General features: G+C 37.3%; 1 protein-coding gene across 2 annotated transcripts; it reads right to left on the bottom strand.

Moving 5' to 3' along the window:
* Positions 1-3036: 3036 nt before the first annotated feature.
* LOC139734302 (uncharacterized) lies at positions 3037-12764 on the bottom strand. 2 transcript variants are annotated; one of them, XM_071645097.1, is made up of 4 exons: positions 12703-12764; positions 8137-8565; positions 6922-7062; positions 3037-5800 (listed from the first exon to the last, which is right to left on the bottom strand). In XM_071645097.1, exons 2-4 carry the CDS (start codon positions 8509-8511, stop codon positions 5345-5347), a joined length of 972 nt encoding a protein of 323 aa, XP_071501198.1. In that variant the 5' UTR covers positions 8512-8565; positions 12703-12764; the 3' UTR covers positions 3037-5344. The 2 variants fall into 2 exon arrangements, with proteins under 2 accessions (XP_071501198.1, XP_071501197.1); XM_071645096.1 differs by lacking the exon at positions 12703-12764 and adding an exon at positions 12313-12501.
* Positions 12765-16543: the final 3779 nt, after the last annotated feature.

The raw sequence follows: 16543 nt of genomic DNA, 5'->3' as shown, positions 1-16543 counted from the left end.
ACTTCATGATAAGATATCTCAGTTTAGCATAGGCTGAACTTTTAAAAAAATAAGACAAAAACTATTTTTATTTTGTCTTTACAGTATGTGTGCATACCATTATGACATACAGTGGAAACTCGATATAACGAGATGGTCGGGACCGAGTCATTTTCCTCGTTATAGCCGATATCTCGTTATATCAGTAGGCATTAAAAAGAAGGCATAAAACAAAGACATTAATTTGCACATGTGGGACTACCCATCATATTTCAATCAATACTGATAACTTGATATTGTGTGTGAGGGAATTACTCACCTTTATGGGTAAGAAGATGTTTTTCGCCAAGGAAATCCAATATCAAGAATGTGTTTCTTATTAATTGTAGATGTTTGAATTTGTAAATTTATATAGCTTGCGATTGTATCAAGATCGTCTGTGGATTGGTATGTGGTTATCGTATGGGTGTGTGTTGTGTGGAAAGCTTGAATATGGTCTGCTGTGTGTGTATGTGACACATTCTGTATGTACATTATGACTGCGTGTGTGTGTGAAGACGGGGAATTCCCTAAGTAGAAGGCCAATCACAATATCAGATTGCCTCACACCTGCTAAGCGTCATGATGATGTCATATATACATATGGCCGTCCCACCACATTTTCTGCATGTATCAGTGTGCGCGCACACACACACTTCACGCGTACAACATGCAGTGCTAGCTGGAGTGCACTGAAGAAAATGATTATGTGTGTACAAGACAGTTTTTGGCGCATCAAGCTTTACAATCTCGGAAGATGATAGCACAGGCGAAGTAAAGCTTTACCGAAGGCATTTTGCTTTACCTCGCTATAGCAGGTTTGATTTACTATGTTTTTCTTTGTTTGGAAGTCACAAAATTTATCTCGTTATAGCAGTTATTTCGTTATAGCCGATCTCGCTATAAGAGTAGCATTTTACGTAGACTTGTGTGGAAGGAAATTTGGGACCGAGAAAATTTCCTCGTTATAACCGATATCTCGTTATAGCAGTGTTCGTTATACCGAGTTTCCCCTGTTAGTTATCTCCCTACCTCCCCCAGATAAGCCCCTCCCTCCCCCTTCCAACAAACATTTTGTTGTAACCAGTGAAGGAATGCAAAAATGATGTTATAGGAGTTTGATTAGCATTCATACTGGTTGTTTCATTTCTTTCCTTCATCCTCCTTACTAGAACTGAAAGAAAACAGTCACCACTTATAGTTGTCTTCAGTCTAGATGAGGGAGGTTTATCAGCAAATAACGAGGAAACACCTCTCTCAACTCTCAATGACCCACTAGATAAAGCTCATGTTGCAGTGAGCGCATGCTTGCATTCCAGCTCGCCAAGTGTAGTACTGTGGATACAGTTCTAGCGTAGCTCCCTTGACAAACTGGCTTAAAAATGTGAAAAGCTTGATGTCATAGGGAGAAGACAGTAGACCACAGTGGCCCTACCGTTTACTTTGTATACTGCAAAAGTGGATATTTTCGCACGACTAATTTTTCGTGCTTGGCCGTGCCAGAAGACTGTCGCATGTTTTTAATTCCGCGGAATCAAGACATCAAATACTGGAACATATGGCACGCAAAAATAATCGCGTGCTTTTATTTTTGCGCTAGCTTCTCGTTGCGCGAAATGCGAAAAAATTTCAATACTGCGAAAATTTCCACTTTTACTGTAGTTTGCAAGAATGCATACTAATGAGATTCTAGACCCCTTTCATACTGCAAATTTAAGTAGGAAGAACCTCCGCTTTGTTATTCATGAATACAAAAATAATACTGTACATGTGTTCATATCCATGTATACATGTATGTCTTTGTTGTAGAAGTACGTGTATACCTTTCTGTACAAATATCATGCCATACCTTGGCTACTTTGCTCATAGACTTGAATTAAAAGTGAGACATTGTCTTGTCTGTAAAGATGCTAATTTTGACACAGAAGTAAATCAAAGTGATGAATATTGGCAAAAGTGTATGTGTAAAGTAATGTTGTGACATTAGTACCAGTGCTGTTTTGAGGTGAAACAATAATTTGTGTTTAGGTGTGATAATTATGTACATTGTGAAATGGTGATACAATGTATAGATCGTCATCAAATGATTGGCTAAGAGCTACAATGTATCAGGTAGCAGTCTTTTTAGCTCACCTGAACCAAACTCTCTTAGCAGCATTGCCTGTGTGTTATGAATGCATTGCAATGATGTGTGTGTGTGTGTGTGTGTGTGTGTGTGTGCGGTTCACTTTGTTTGGCCCTGAGAATCTTTTGAACATTTCTGCCACAGGATTTAAATGATATTACAGGCTTGCACCATTTCATAAAACAAATAATGCACACTACTGGGCTCCGTTTCATAAAACCTGTGATCAGTGACAAGTTGTGATAGTTATTGTAAGTACTGAAATCCTTGCATCTGATTAGCTAAGAGCAAATTTGTCATAAAAATGTGGCAGTTGTCACTGATAAGTTTTATGAAATGAGGCCCAGATCGGATGTTGATAAATTATCCATGCATCTTCCATAATTTTCAAACTGTCAAACAATTTTCAAAAGGTCAAGCAAGTACACGGTTTCGCCTTGTGTGTTTCCGACTGTTCGAAAGTTACTACAGTTGTATCGGGTGGATAATTCTAACACCGTGTGAGATATGCATTATTTGTAAACCTACTGAATAACAATATCGTAACTGGAAATCATGAGCAGAAACTGTCATAGTGAATTCAATACTGTACGTTCTTTGATGAGGTTTGTTTGTGCACGCGCGCGTGTGTGTTTGTGTGTGTCTGTGTTAGGGCGTGGGGGGACGACTACATACCGATATTGACAATGTAGTATGTTGTTCAATATAATAACTTATTACATTGTGGAGAATTAAAAAAGAACACCTTCATTCATCATGCCATGCATGATCAAAGAATGACACCCCGTAACATTGTACAATGTATATATAGTTTAACCAAAAAAAAAAAAGAAAAAAAGTCCAGTTGTGCTTGAAAGACATGTATATATGGTAATTTATTGCCATCGCTAGTCTTGATAAATATTGTTATACATGTATAAATAATCAACACTGTCATCCGGACATCACATAATTGAAATTAAAAACAAGTAAATGTATTTACTCGTACGGAAGAATAGCAGCAGGTAATCAATTAGTACATGCGATCTTTGTCATTAAAATGCTAACTGTTCAGAAACAGATTTTCATAACAATGTACTTTTAATTGGACAATATGAAGCAATTTCGGGCATTGATGCAATTGAAAAGTAGAAAATGCACACAGCATAATTGATGCATGTTGAATTAAGAAGATACACAACTGTTCTGCGTAGTTCATGAAAGTGAATTGATATAACAAGTAAATGAAAGACACAAACTTCTACTACGATTTCTTTGTAATCACACCAGGGATGGTAAAAAAAAAGTATACTTTTAGAAAGGGGAAAGGTAAAGACATAAGACGTGGCTATTACAGCATTAGCATACTGCCTCAGTGAATATTTCGACAGAGGCAACATTACACACACACAAAAATGAAAATGGAGTGGAGTTTGCTACTCAAAGACAATAAAATGAAAACGAAAACTTCACAGATATTCTCAGTAAACAATGACGTAAGAGTCCTTGATGTGTGTTAATCTGATATTTTGTATGCACAAGGAATTAAACACATGTAATCCGAAAAGACAAATGTAATTATGGCACATTGTGTACATGTCCGAAGTCACGCGCTTGGTTCCTATTATTTTGTACAACGGAAAAGAATTTTGATTAAGTCATTGATTTCAGCTGACGATGGAATAAGTCTCGCTGGATTTCTTCTCAAAGTGTCATTGATTTTGGCTTACACATAAGTTGTTTATGGTAATGGAAGAGTTAATTCATCATGGTGCAGCCAATTCCGCTCATAGGCGTTAGTTTGTTTGTTTTATTTGTTTTTTGTTTTTGTTTGTTTGTTTGTTTTTGTAACGAGGCCAAGCACGGATTTAAAGAGAAATCAAAATGAAAATTTGGCTGCTAACACTGCTTGAAGATGACAATGATAAAAACATCTACAGAGTATACTGTGTGATACAGTTAAAGTGATATTATATTGATATGTTACCATCTTCATAGTTACGTAACAAATTAGAGGTCTTTTTAGGGTTTCGTATTTAGTTAAGATAAAACAGATGTTTGAGACAGAAGCCATGACAAGTCTGGAAATGGTTCAAAACAGCGGCGAATGAGGAAGACACTGAGATGCACTGTATGTGATAGCTTTTAAATCCTTAGCTTCGTTAGAATTGTGGACATGTGGACATCAACGTGGACAACGTGGAATTGTGGACATCAACGAGTTCGTCGGATGTTTTCACCGACAAATTTGCTATCAGCCAATCAGACGCAAGGATTTCAGTAGTTTTGAACGTTGTCAGTGTAAATCACTAACAAAAAGTTTCATGAAACGGTCCCATGGTCTGTGTAGCTAAACATAATCACACACACACACACACATACACACACAAAGTTCGTGTGTAATGTCCTCGTTTTCCACCATGGTAAGTGCTCACACGCACACACACACACACACACACACACACACACACACATACACACATATGCACCAAGTTACAGTTGAGAGCTATAGGATTAAATTACGTTCTTATGTCGCAGATAAACACGAAAGAAAGACTGAGCTAGGAACTGGTAGGACTCGACAGGTCAATTGCCTGACGTCACTTCCTATTCCTGATGACGTAACTCTGTTTACTGACTTGTTTCTGTGTCGGGAAGGTTCATCAAAATATGTATAATAAATGACTCCAATAATCTTTAAAGTAGAGCCCTCGCATAGTGTACCGTTAGCCAAGTTTACTGAAAAGCACTGTTTAACATCTAAAAGGCAGCGCTATTGCCTTCATCTCCGAAGTAAGGCACATTCTGATTAAAAAACAACAACAAATAAGTTGGAAAATAAATTCTTTTGATTGAATGAGTCATGATGACGTAAAACATAATGAGCTGTAAGGAGTGCAGGTAAGCATCGAATTCAGACTCTCGCATTTCTTCTTTCTACTGCACCTGATAAAGGAGAAGAAAGTAGGCTACATATACTATCAAATTGCAATTCCACACAATGTTCATGTTACCTTTAACTAATTGATAGAATGATCGACTTTTTGTGAGCATCTGAAATGAAATACGAAAGTTTGACAATTTCAAAGCGCACATTGTTCAGAGTATCAGTGTCATCGGTCACAAACAGCTCATTTTATTAGGTAAGTCTATAGGGCCTAATTTGGTTTGACTCCTCTATATTTTGTGAAAGCCCACGTGCACATAGTGTGCACCGTACTTTTAAGTCTGTCGTCCAGTTGATATTCTGTCTTGCTGGGGCTGTTGCTGTTGTTGTTGCTGCTGTTGTTGCTGCTGTTGTTCCTGTTTTACCTGCGCTTGCATTTCTTGTCCAGTCTGCTGATGCTCTTGAGCCACTACTAGTGGACGTTGTTCCGTTCGCCCAGGTCTGGGCTGAGTTTCTTGTCTTTGGCCCATGGGTTGCTGTTGTGAAATTTGTTGCTGCTGCTGTCGTGAACCTTGTATTTGCGCCTGCTGTTGTTCTAGATTTTGTTGTTGCGGCTGTTGTTGCTGTGGCAGGCTCTGTTGATGCTGCTGCTGCTGCTGTTGCTGTTGTAGCAATTGCTGCAGCTCATTTCTGTGTTGCTGTAGCTCTTGCTGTAGCTGTTGCGTCTCTTGCTCGTAAGTTTGCTGTGCCTCTTGAAGCTTTCTTTGTTCGCTTTTAAGCTCACTGTTTAACTGTACATTCGGGGAGAATGGAATATATTTCGACAATTATCAACACGTATTACACATGTGGCATCAATCTTTGTAAAAAAAAAGATACATCAATACAACTTTCGAATATAGACAAGAAAATACTATTACTATAGAACACGTAACAAAGTGACAGCCAAATTAGAGATAGACAACTTCAATAAAAAAAAAATATATAAATTCTTGCACGGATGATAGCTTTCGGATTAACAGTTTTAGCTATAGTCAGCCAACATGGCGTCCCGTCGTAGCTAAACAGGGCAAAATATCAAGCAAAAATAAATTGTATCAAAACTTTGACGACATCTTCATGGCAGACGGTTGTAGTATATTGTTCCGATAATCTAGTATGATAGACATATAATACTTCATTATATGTATAATCAGCAGATCCGCAAAGAATCTCTTTATATGACACTTTATTTGCCCGCATTTTGCATCAACTTGGGGTTTTGTTATCAAAATTTGTCATAATGTAGTGAATTGCCCTTAGACTTTGAATAATGATGGAAAAGCGGAAACTAGAAGTAACGCTATACAGACATCAGTATTATAATATAAAGGGCGCTGTCTAGCGTCACTTGGTCGGCTATTATGCATAATCTTGATTTATATAATTTTATACGTATATACATTATATATATATATATATATATATATATATATATATATATATATATATTATGTATATATTATATATATATACGTATATACATATATATATTAAATATATATGTATGTATATAATATGTATATACATTTATATGTATATTTGTGTGTGTGTTTGTACATATATAAATATATATACAAACACACACACACACAGACACACACATATATATATATATATATATATATATATATACATATAAGGAGATAAGTAGAAAGATATACACCCTATACAATGACACCCATTTTTCAAACCGATATAGTGAAGTCATCGGATTCAGGACTAACGTGAAGGTGACAACAATATCTATAAACCAACTGATCTGTGAAAAGTTCACTAAAGACACAAGAGCATGCGAATGAATAAAAGCACTGTAATTTTATGTACTGTAAGAGCAACAACTGCTAAAAGTAAAAATGAATATGATAGATACCCTTTCTACTTGGCCTTTGAGTTCGCTGTTTTCGTTCTGTAACTCGGCTGCCTTGCCCTCCATTGATGCTTTGGTTGCCTTAATGTCTTCTGTTTCTTCTGTCAATACACGTAGCTCCTCACGAACACCAGCAAGAACTTCCTGGGTTAGAAAAAGAAGTGGTAAGAATATGAGCTCGAAATAAAACAAAAGTGATTCAAGTAAACCATGACAGCTGATATTATATAACTGTAGGACATTAGATATTGCAGACAAGGTTATGTTTGAATCATGATTTTGCAAGCATATACCTTGTGACGCTGCTTATGAGTCTCCGCAAAAAGTGATATCCAACAGAAATGGGGTTCTATACAAACTTGTCAACAGTGTACTGGTTTGAGTGAACGTGCCATTGGTAACGAGGTTGTTTTGTTTTGTACCCTTTAAATTCCCCCTATTATTTTTATCTCTTGCATTTTTCATTGGCTTTAATTTCCCTGACACTTTCACCGATTTACATGTTTACTGCTGACATTTTTTACCTCAAGCCGTTATAGATGGAGTAAAAAAATAAATGCTTTCCTCTCAAATCATGCGTGCCACCGCCGAGAAGTTTTCCCCACAGTGCAGACTCTCACGGCAGAAAAGACCCCCCCCCCCCCCCGTAACATAGAAGCGGTAGTTCGCTCTTTTCTTTTCAATGTGCTGCCAACAATATTCTATACATTGTATGTGTATGATTTGAATTGGAACATGTAGTGCATACAAAAATCGGTGTAAAAGATTCACTTTTAACATCGAAAAGGAGGAAAAACATGTGGAAACACCATTTACGGTGTAATATACCAGATTAAGAGATAGAAACCTTGAAAAAAAAACCAGCAGATGTCCTCAACATGGGAATATATCAAGTTTTTAAAGGACCTAAATCTAATTCATTTCTGATTTGCGCATCATGTGGAGGACAGAATGAATAGATATAATGAGTATAATAGGTAGATGAGTAGTGAACTGAAATTGGTGTTAAACTTTTAATATCAATACAAAATATTTACCTTATATTGTATTGAGATCAAAAGTTTAAGAGTTGAATTTCTAATACAGACGAGCTTCTACTCCAGTAAGGTAGATGAGTAAATAAATGAATAAATGTAACAAAAATAAAATCATCCAGATGATCTATATATGAATGCCAAATTTAAAAAAAAATAATGATGAATAAATAAAATTAGATACCTGTAACTGAGCTTTCTCTTCGAGTTCGGCAGACAACTGATCAGTGCCCTTTTTCAGCTCCTCTTCCTGCTTTTTGCGTCTGGCATCGCACTCATCCCGATACCGTTCGAAGTCCTCGCCCCTCTCCCGAACCATGTTCGTCATCACCTGCTTCTCCTCCACGATGGCCTTGAACTTGTCCGATATCAATTGCATCTCGTTGCCTAGCGACCGCCTCTCCCTGGCGATCTCCTGCAACCGCCCTTGCAGTTCGTCGTTGTACTCGACCAGGGCGTTGGCCTTTCGCTGCGTCTCGATGGTGATCATGACGGAGAGGAGGATGAGGCTCAGCGAAATGCTCAAGACGCATTTGGTCTGCGAGGAATCCTTTATCATCTTTGTCACGTGCTCTGGAGATCAATGACCCGGCAAAATCTAAATGGACGGGAGCTGATAGATATAGCAAGATCATGATTTATTTCAGTGTCTATTCATTCAGTATCTATTTTCAACATAACACATAACCATATTTTCAACATAGACTTAAAAACTCTTTCACAAATATTGTCATTCAGCATCAGTATCATCATTGGCGCCTGCATAATTATCATTGGAATAAACCTGAAGGATATATTTCGAGTCAGTTCATGATGTCAATATATTTGCTAATGACAATCATTACCGTATTGCTGGGTTGGAGTGGGAAGAGGAAAAAGAATTAAGAGAAGGGATATTTTTCTTTCGTGTATTTAAGTTTCTGCTTACAGTGCTATGCAACATACGGTACCGATCTCTCTCTGCGGTACCTCAACATCAACGCTCCCTCATCCTTCGGTTCTGCGGCTGTCGCAACCCATCACAATCCCCTGTCGACCAAAGAGGTATGTGATAGTACGGATAGTACATACCTCATTGGATCTCCGTTTGCATACAATAACCTCCTCAAAAGGAATCGGTGATGTGGTCGGGTCATTTGATTTGATTTGATCTGATCTGATCTGATCTGATCTGATCTGATCTGATCTGATCTGATCTGATCTGATCTGATCTGATCTGATTTGATTTGATTTGATTTGATTTGATTTGATTTGATTTGATTTGATTTGATTTGATCGGGTTTGCGAGTACAGTCCGTGTATAATACATATACCCTATGCGGACCCGAATCCCCTTCCCCCTTTCTTTGTAGTATATCAGCCGCATTTCACTGTCTACACTGTCGGAAATGCCGCTACGTGACTTTTACATAGTTAACAAATTGTGTATTTCATATCAGATGTTGCTGGAAATCGCCAACAAATAGCAAAGAGGAAAGTTTTTCCAACAACCTTTGCAACCTCTCGCAAGAATTGAATAAAACAAGTGAAGTTTATCATCTAAAATACTCAGTACACTGTTTGTAATAGTGGAAACGCACACCCATGCCTCGCCATGCTACGTACCAAACCGTTCAGCTTAACATGTGCATAATTATATGCATAATATACAATCATAATTTTATGTATACTTTATATGCATTGCAGTACATTATACAATATATTACATACAAGATACAATTTACGTTGTCACAATAGGTCACTTTTTCCGAATCACGCTTGCCTAGTGGACTCCACCACATGGAAACATGAGCTTGGATCGATTAACGTGTGTGTGTGTGTGTGTGTGTGTGTGTGTGTGTACGTGTGTGTCTGCCAGAAAGAAAAGGAGAGGGACAGAGGAACGATGAAGACAAACAGAAAAAGAGGCTTGGTAATTTGGGGAGACAGCATGTGAATCTGGTATGTGCAAACAACCCATCACTATAGTCCTTCGAGAAGACGCAAACCGGCCAGTCTCATTACATCGCAGCCCCACAATATAACCTTCGCTATTCCGATGGCGATTTCAATGAACTGAAAATTGCAATGAATGTGCTGTAGACTTATACGACAATACATTATGGATATGAGGGCTTGGAAAAAATTTGACAGCTTAAACTCTATTTGTGTTGTTTTTTATCATTCAGTTTGCACATTGCATGTCTGAAGAACAGTTTATGTTGAATGCAAAACAGAAAACATGTTCATAGTTCTTTGGTTTGTGTATTCTGCACAATATCCTCAAAACGACGAGGCTGCCTTTTCAAGGAGGGCAAGTTATTCGCGAAAGGATAACAAACGTTGCTCTTGATGAAAAGCATGTTATGTAACACTCATTATTCTTTCGGAAGCTAAGTACACAGTCGTGATACCGTTTATTCGCTGGCTGGCTGCTATAAACCTGTCCCTGCGTCTTTCTATAACACTCACGCCTATTTTTAAGAACTACGGTCCGGCTCCACCGAGGCATGTGCGACAATGTACAGGTATCCCTTTCAAAGGACCAATCAGATTTAAGGCAAAGAATCAGTGAATCTGGCATACAGTGTGGCAGAATGCGTGACCCGGTGTCATTATCTGAGACACAGCAAGGGATTCATTCATCAAGATTCCCTCAAGGTTCCCTTCAAAGCCAAACCAGACCTTTAATTTATAGCATGAAGCTACAATAAGCTCCAAGAATGTAGGTTTATTCTTTCCAAAACATTCGTGTTTATGCAATAACCTTCTTATACGTGGTTGAATCATATTTTTAATCTGATTCATACACATCAGTTATTCTCTCTATAGAATTATAGGGTTGTCAGTTTATATGGCCATAGATGCTTATGTGCTTTGATAATAGTGTGCCTATATTTCAACAGAACGGGTTAACTGTTAAACTCCCTGCCGTGTGCTTTGTTAAAGAATGAAGCGTAGTATGTAATCGTAAATTGCATGATACAAGAGAAGCTGCACTCCGATTCTACGGCTGTTGTCTGCCATAACCAGTTAGAAGGAATCGTTTTAACATTTCCAACTATTACACCAAACTATGTTACACTGATTATATTGAAGAGTTATGTTTACCCAATTGATATTTACGCATCATAATCTTGTATTATTGCTGCATTTATTCATCGGGGTTTTTTTTTCTCTTAATTTCTCTTAATTCCTTGTCTATGATTTCGCATCTCATTTTATATAACATTGTAAAATCATATTGTATCTTTGTTTCTTTTTCTTTCTTTCTTTTTCATCTGTGCACGGACAAGCTGAAGAACGTCCGGCCCTGAATGACGCTTGTGCCGTGCTGAAATAAAATGAATGAATAAATGAAAGACCGAATGAACAACACTTGAAGAAACACACTGTCAAGATAGTTTTTATACGAGTGTCGCACCTTGATAGTTCAGGAAGAAGCACAGTTATCCGTAAAATGTAATTATTATAACGAGAATCATCTTACTGTCAGATGTAACACAGCATAATGAATGCTTGGGGTCATGATTTCACATGATCAATAAAACGTTGATGAAAATCAGTGGAATTGACTTTCCTATATGTAATAAACAGCAGAAATAGCAGCGGACAGTTGTTGGGTGGTGACGTAATCACGTCATCTCCAGCTCTAGTATGGGAGCTCTGCGATTGTGCCGTATATGAAAACATGCAAAATGATAAAAGTATAGGCTTACACACAGTTCGACTATAGGCCCTACATGTATTATGTTTCTTTACGACTGAACTCTCTCTTTGTTTGTTTCTAGCAAGAGTATGAAGTTGAAACTGTTTTTTTTTTATTCCCACGCGTTGAGCAAAAATAAACTCATTAGAATACCAGAACCAGTTGTAATTTTCAGGATGTCATATTGGCCATTAACCCTTTCAGTTTATCGTCTTCAGTAGATACCATTGTGGGGAATTTTAACGAAAGGATAAAAATAATTGCATTAATGAAAGTGATGATAATGACAATGAAAAATGATAAATATAACACAATTGACACTAAAATGGATAATTCACTCTCTTGATATAGGCGCCTTAGCAATGTTATCACTTCTCCTTTCCTGTGGGCTCTACCAATTACATGAAAGCATCGTCAGGAATTCAGTTTTGTTTTTTTCACACTGGTCCAGGGATGACCACACTGCAGTGAAAATTGAACCAAGGAACCCTAGTTTAGTAGTCCAAAACATACTTAAACCGTTACTGAACTGCGCTCGACTGATTTATTCTGAAAGGAGATAAAGACAACATGAATACCTCCCGATTACTGCCAACGTGGAATACGGACGACGAATCACGTTCATTCACAGGCACCTCGTTTTCTCTAAAACGTGGGGGAGTCTTTACTTACCGCAGCTGGATCCGTATACAGCATTGTCGAAGGGAAGAGGAAATATCACGGTTTCCTTGTATGAAGCTCGTAAAAAGAGTGCAATTATACGCAAAACGTGTATTTCAGCACTGAGTATCTTGGTACTTCCAATGGTATACGTGGCATCGCTGGTTCATTTGGGTGCTTTCGTTAACGCACGAATCCCGTCTCGTTTCGGCGTTTTTGTATGCCGATGCCTTTCTGATGTTCGCCTCGTCTGTCTGTGCCACATGGACATCATAGCTCGGACAAGGGCGGGGTATTGGTGCCTTTCTTTCTCCCCCTCCCCCCCCCCCCCCCCCCCCTCCGCTTAAGTTTTTTTTTTTCCTCCATTCTAGCAGCTTTCTCGTCACCATTCACGGTACTTACCTGGATGGCCTGACTCTTTCTGCACACTTATTGTAGATCCGAATGTGGTCCTTGTTGCCAGGATTGTGTAGGGATTAGCTCTACTTTTCCGCTTCGTGAGCACTTTAAAAGATTGTAAGAGAAGATTTACAGGAAAAGTTTGTGGGCAGGAAGACTCAAGCTTTCCTTCATCATGGCCAGGTCCAAAGTGTTGGTGCCAAAGACGCGGGGGTACAATCCCAGTGATATCTGCCTCACAATGGAATGATTGCAGCGCCAAATTCCTGGATCGGTTCACAAAATCTTGGGCAACCCAGCGCAAATACACATTAACGCACAGCTTAGTAGTAGCAGACTCAATATAGGTGCGTTGTACTAAGGGTTAATTCTTCCTCAAGGTGCAGTACGAGCAAATTAAGCGCTTTAAATACATTTAATACTCTAAGTGCGATTCTCAACATCAAGGATGGTAATACCAGCTAGCCATCCATGCTATTATGTAATGTTTCAGTTATTGTTACACGACAAGGCTCATAGCTGTGTGTGTGTGTGTGTGTGCGTTTTTTTACATGGATTAAAAAGGATATGTGTGGTGTGTGTGTATGTGGGTGTGTATGTGGCTGTGTATGTGGGTGTGTATGTGTGTATACTCGCATTGTGTTTACAGTGTGAGTGTGGTTTTTTTGTGTGCAGTGTTTTATGTAGCATATGCGTGTGTGTGTGTGTGTGTGTGGGTGTGGGTGTGTGAGTAAGCACACGTATGTATGGTCGATTGTATTTTGACTGATCATATTATCTCGTCATACGCATCAAATTCTATACAGTAGATGACTGTTATTATCACATTAATTGAAATCATGTTCGAAAAAACAAACATGTGCATGCTATCCTAGACGTCATATTTAAGCAAAACAATACATTAAAGACCAAAGCATTTACAATAAAATGGGTTGGGTGTTATAAGATTTAGAGCCAAAAGTAGGTATGTATTGGATTGTACAACGTTCTTTTATTTATTTTTACTTTAAATCTTATGAATCTTTTTTTTTTACAGAACAATATATTGATACAACCTTTTTTCAAAAAAAAAATAGAAAGAATCGTGTCCTGCAATATAAAAAAATAAATAAAAATGATGGAGTCACTGAAAACTAATGCTGGCAAAATGTCGATCCCACAAAGATAATTTTAAAAAGTATGAAGAGAGATTGATAAATATCTGAATGAGTCCGTCTCGTGCCATCATCTTACGCCTTCCCTAGGGCCTGGAAGGATGTCAACCTGAACTTCTCCAACCCATCAACGAAATGAAATAATTTTCCAGAAAGGAAGAGCGTGTTAGATTATTTATGAAGAATTTTACATTCCTTGAAATATAAAATCAATTTTATCTCAACGAAAACTCCTTTCATCGAGACTTGTTATATCATACAAATCCATTGATTTGTATTCATTGAAAGAATAATCCGTGTTAACAGAACACATTTTTATTTTTCCTTTTGACTTTGTGTATAAAATCTATGTGAAGATCAGAATGTTGTATGTCAAAGTACTGGTCCAATACAAATAGAATAAGAAAATTCCAAGAGAATTTAAGAGATAAAACTTCAGTCCCTCTATCAACCCGTCACTGACGCAATAGTTATCATTCCCATACCTTCTCAGGGAGGTTAAGTGCTCTTAAAACTAAAAGTGTGTTAAAACAGACGAATATCACCACGAACTGCTGTATCCACCATTAACAGCAGCACATAGATTTAACCAACATTATAATTGACAATACTGTTAACGAATTGTCCGATCTTTCTGAAACTTCACTGATGTGTTCTGCTAATATTTGTGAATTTACTGAATTTACATGATATTGAGCATATATGTCCCTTTAAACAAAGTACAGGCCGGAGATAATCATGGAGTGGTCCATTGAAACGTAAAATGGAGTGTTATCTTGAAATCCCGAAGAACGAGCCATTCTTTAGTCAAACAAACACCTTTGGCCATCGATTCGAGAGTCTGTTTAATGAATGAGTACATATAGCTGTTTGCGGACATCTCCACATCTGTTTGATGTGAAAATAGGAATAATTGATCGGTCGTGGGAGAGTGGGGGGGGGGAGCTGAGAATACATGATAAGAAAAATTAAGCAGATTGCAACGTCACCGCACATGACCATTTCCCACGCAAACAGCAGACAATTTTTTTTTTTTTTTTGGGGGGGGGGGAGCTGCATCCATTTCTAATTTGCAGGTCTTACATTGTCTATAAGACGTAAAATAAAATTCACTTTTGGACAGGTCTCATCATAATTCCGGATAATGCTATCATGAATGTTATTCCTTTCCAAACACACAGAGACGACAGACGGAAAGAAATGAAATGAAAATGAAAATGAAAATGAAATGAAAGACAGATCAGACAGAGGTCTGGATAAAGAGATAAAGAGAGATGGAGCTAGAGAGCTAGAAAGGAGGACAGAGAACTACAGGGAGAAAAAATTTATAAAACAAGTATATAGAGAGAGACAGTGACAGAAGGAGAGAAAGATATATATTGGTAGCAGAATGTCACAAAGAAAGTGATAAAGAGAATGATGTAAGATAAAGGAAGACACTGACGCAATTTGATTAAGGAAACAATTCGTTTTCATACCTATATTTGTGAATCATTTGAAGGTAGGCCTGCAGTAGATTTGCCAGGCGTCAGCACATTCTGACATTAATACCGTAATTAAAATCGGCTATGGGATTCGGAGAAAATATATATCGATTATACATTTGGTTATTTGTCGAAAATCATATAAAGTTCGGCATTTTCTTCAAGCAATCAATGTCTTAATTGTTGTTGTTGTTGTTGTTGTTGTTGTTGTTGTTGTTGTTGTTGTTGTTTGTGTGCTTGGTCACTCGACATATGCAACACGTTACTATCGCGCTCTGAAATAAGTAATTGTGTTTAAACTGCATCTTTTGATACAAACTCTACTGCTTCGAAATTACGAGACGATTTTTCTCATATTTGTATTACTGGCTTAAACCGAATGCAGTATAGATTGTAACGAATGACGTTGGTCTAGTTTATATATATATATATATATATATACGCATTTGTAATGATCATAAATTCTTTGACTTCATTGATTAATCATCTATACAATATTTCCCATGTTTCGGTGAATATTAAGGTCATCACCATATATCCTGTATTTCACGTTCATGCATTGCTGTTGATATACTTGCGCACTGTTTAAAAACAAAACAAAATACTTTAAAAATTGACTAGTAGCACGGCAACGGTTATACAAAAAGGAGACAAGAAAACAAAGGTAAAGTAGACCAAACTACTTGAAGCATTGAATTATGTGCTGTTGTTGTTTTAATATCGAACATCTACCAATGAGATTTCTCTACAGAATTCATCTATCTAAATCTACACACAAAAAGAATAAATCGTTAATTCCTGCTTGTTCTCACCAAGTTGTTCTCATAAAGACCCCCAAAATAAAGAACCCCAAAATACTTTTTGAAACTGTTCATAAAGAATTGTGTTTGTTAAACAATTGGATTCAAGCGAATAAATTATCGTGGAATATACAAAAATGTCATTACATGCTATTCAGTAATTCTTCAGAATTTTTTTCTGGACAAATTGCCTTTAATCAAACATTTATACGTCGTGTACATTAAACAAAATTCTTGAGGCTTTTTATTGCCAACAATCATTTGAATTGGAACATTCATGTTGTTCGTTTGAATGAACTGATTTCAAGAAATGAAGGTGTTATATTTTAATTAAAACATTTTTTTTCAATTAAAATACTTTTGATGTTATATCCAACTATGATTTTGCCATATTTGAATAATTATG

Source organism: Diadema antillarum, unplaced genomic scaffold, assembly GCF_040938485.1.
Source record: "Diadema antillarum isolate AM-2024a unplaced genomic scaffold, OU_Dant_1.0 seq00000523_RagTag, whole genome shotgun sequence".
NCBI classification, from domain to species: domain Eukaryota; kingdom Metazoa; phylum Echinodermata; class Echinoidea; order Diadematoida; family Diadematidae; genus Diadema; species Diadema antillarum.
The sequence above is the reverse complement of the archived record's forward strand: the minus strand, read 5'-3'. Positions and strand labels throughout refer to the sequence as shown.

Bases quoted from the DNA above. Each gene is read 5' to 3' on its own strand.
- LOC139734302 (XM_071645097.1), bottom strand. From the start codon at position 8,511: ATGATAAAGGATTCCTCGCAGACCAAATGCGTCTTGAGCATTTCGCTG. The intron at 7,063-8,136 runs GTATCTAATTTT...TTTCTAACCCAG, and splicing joins AAGAGAAAGCTCAGTTACAG to GAAGTTCTTGCTGGTGTTCG. The intron at 5,801-6,921 runs GTATCTATCATA...CCGAATGTACAG, and splicing joins TCAAAGGCCAAGTAGAAAGG to TTAAACAGTGAGCTTAAAAG.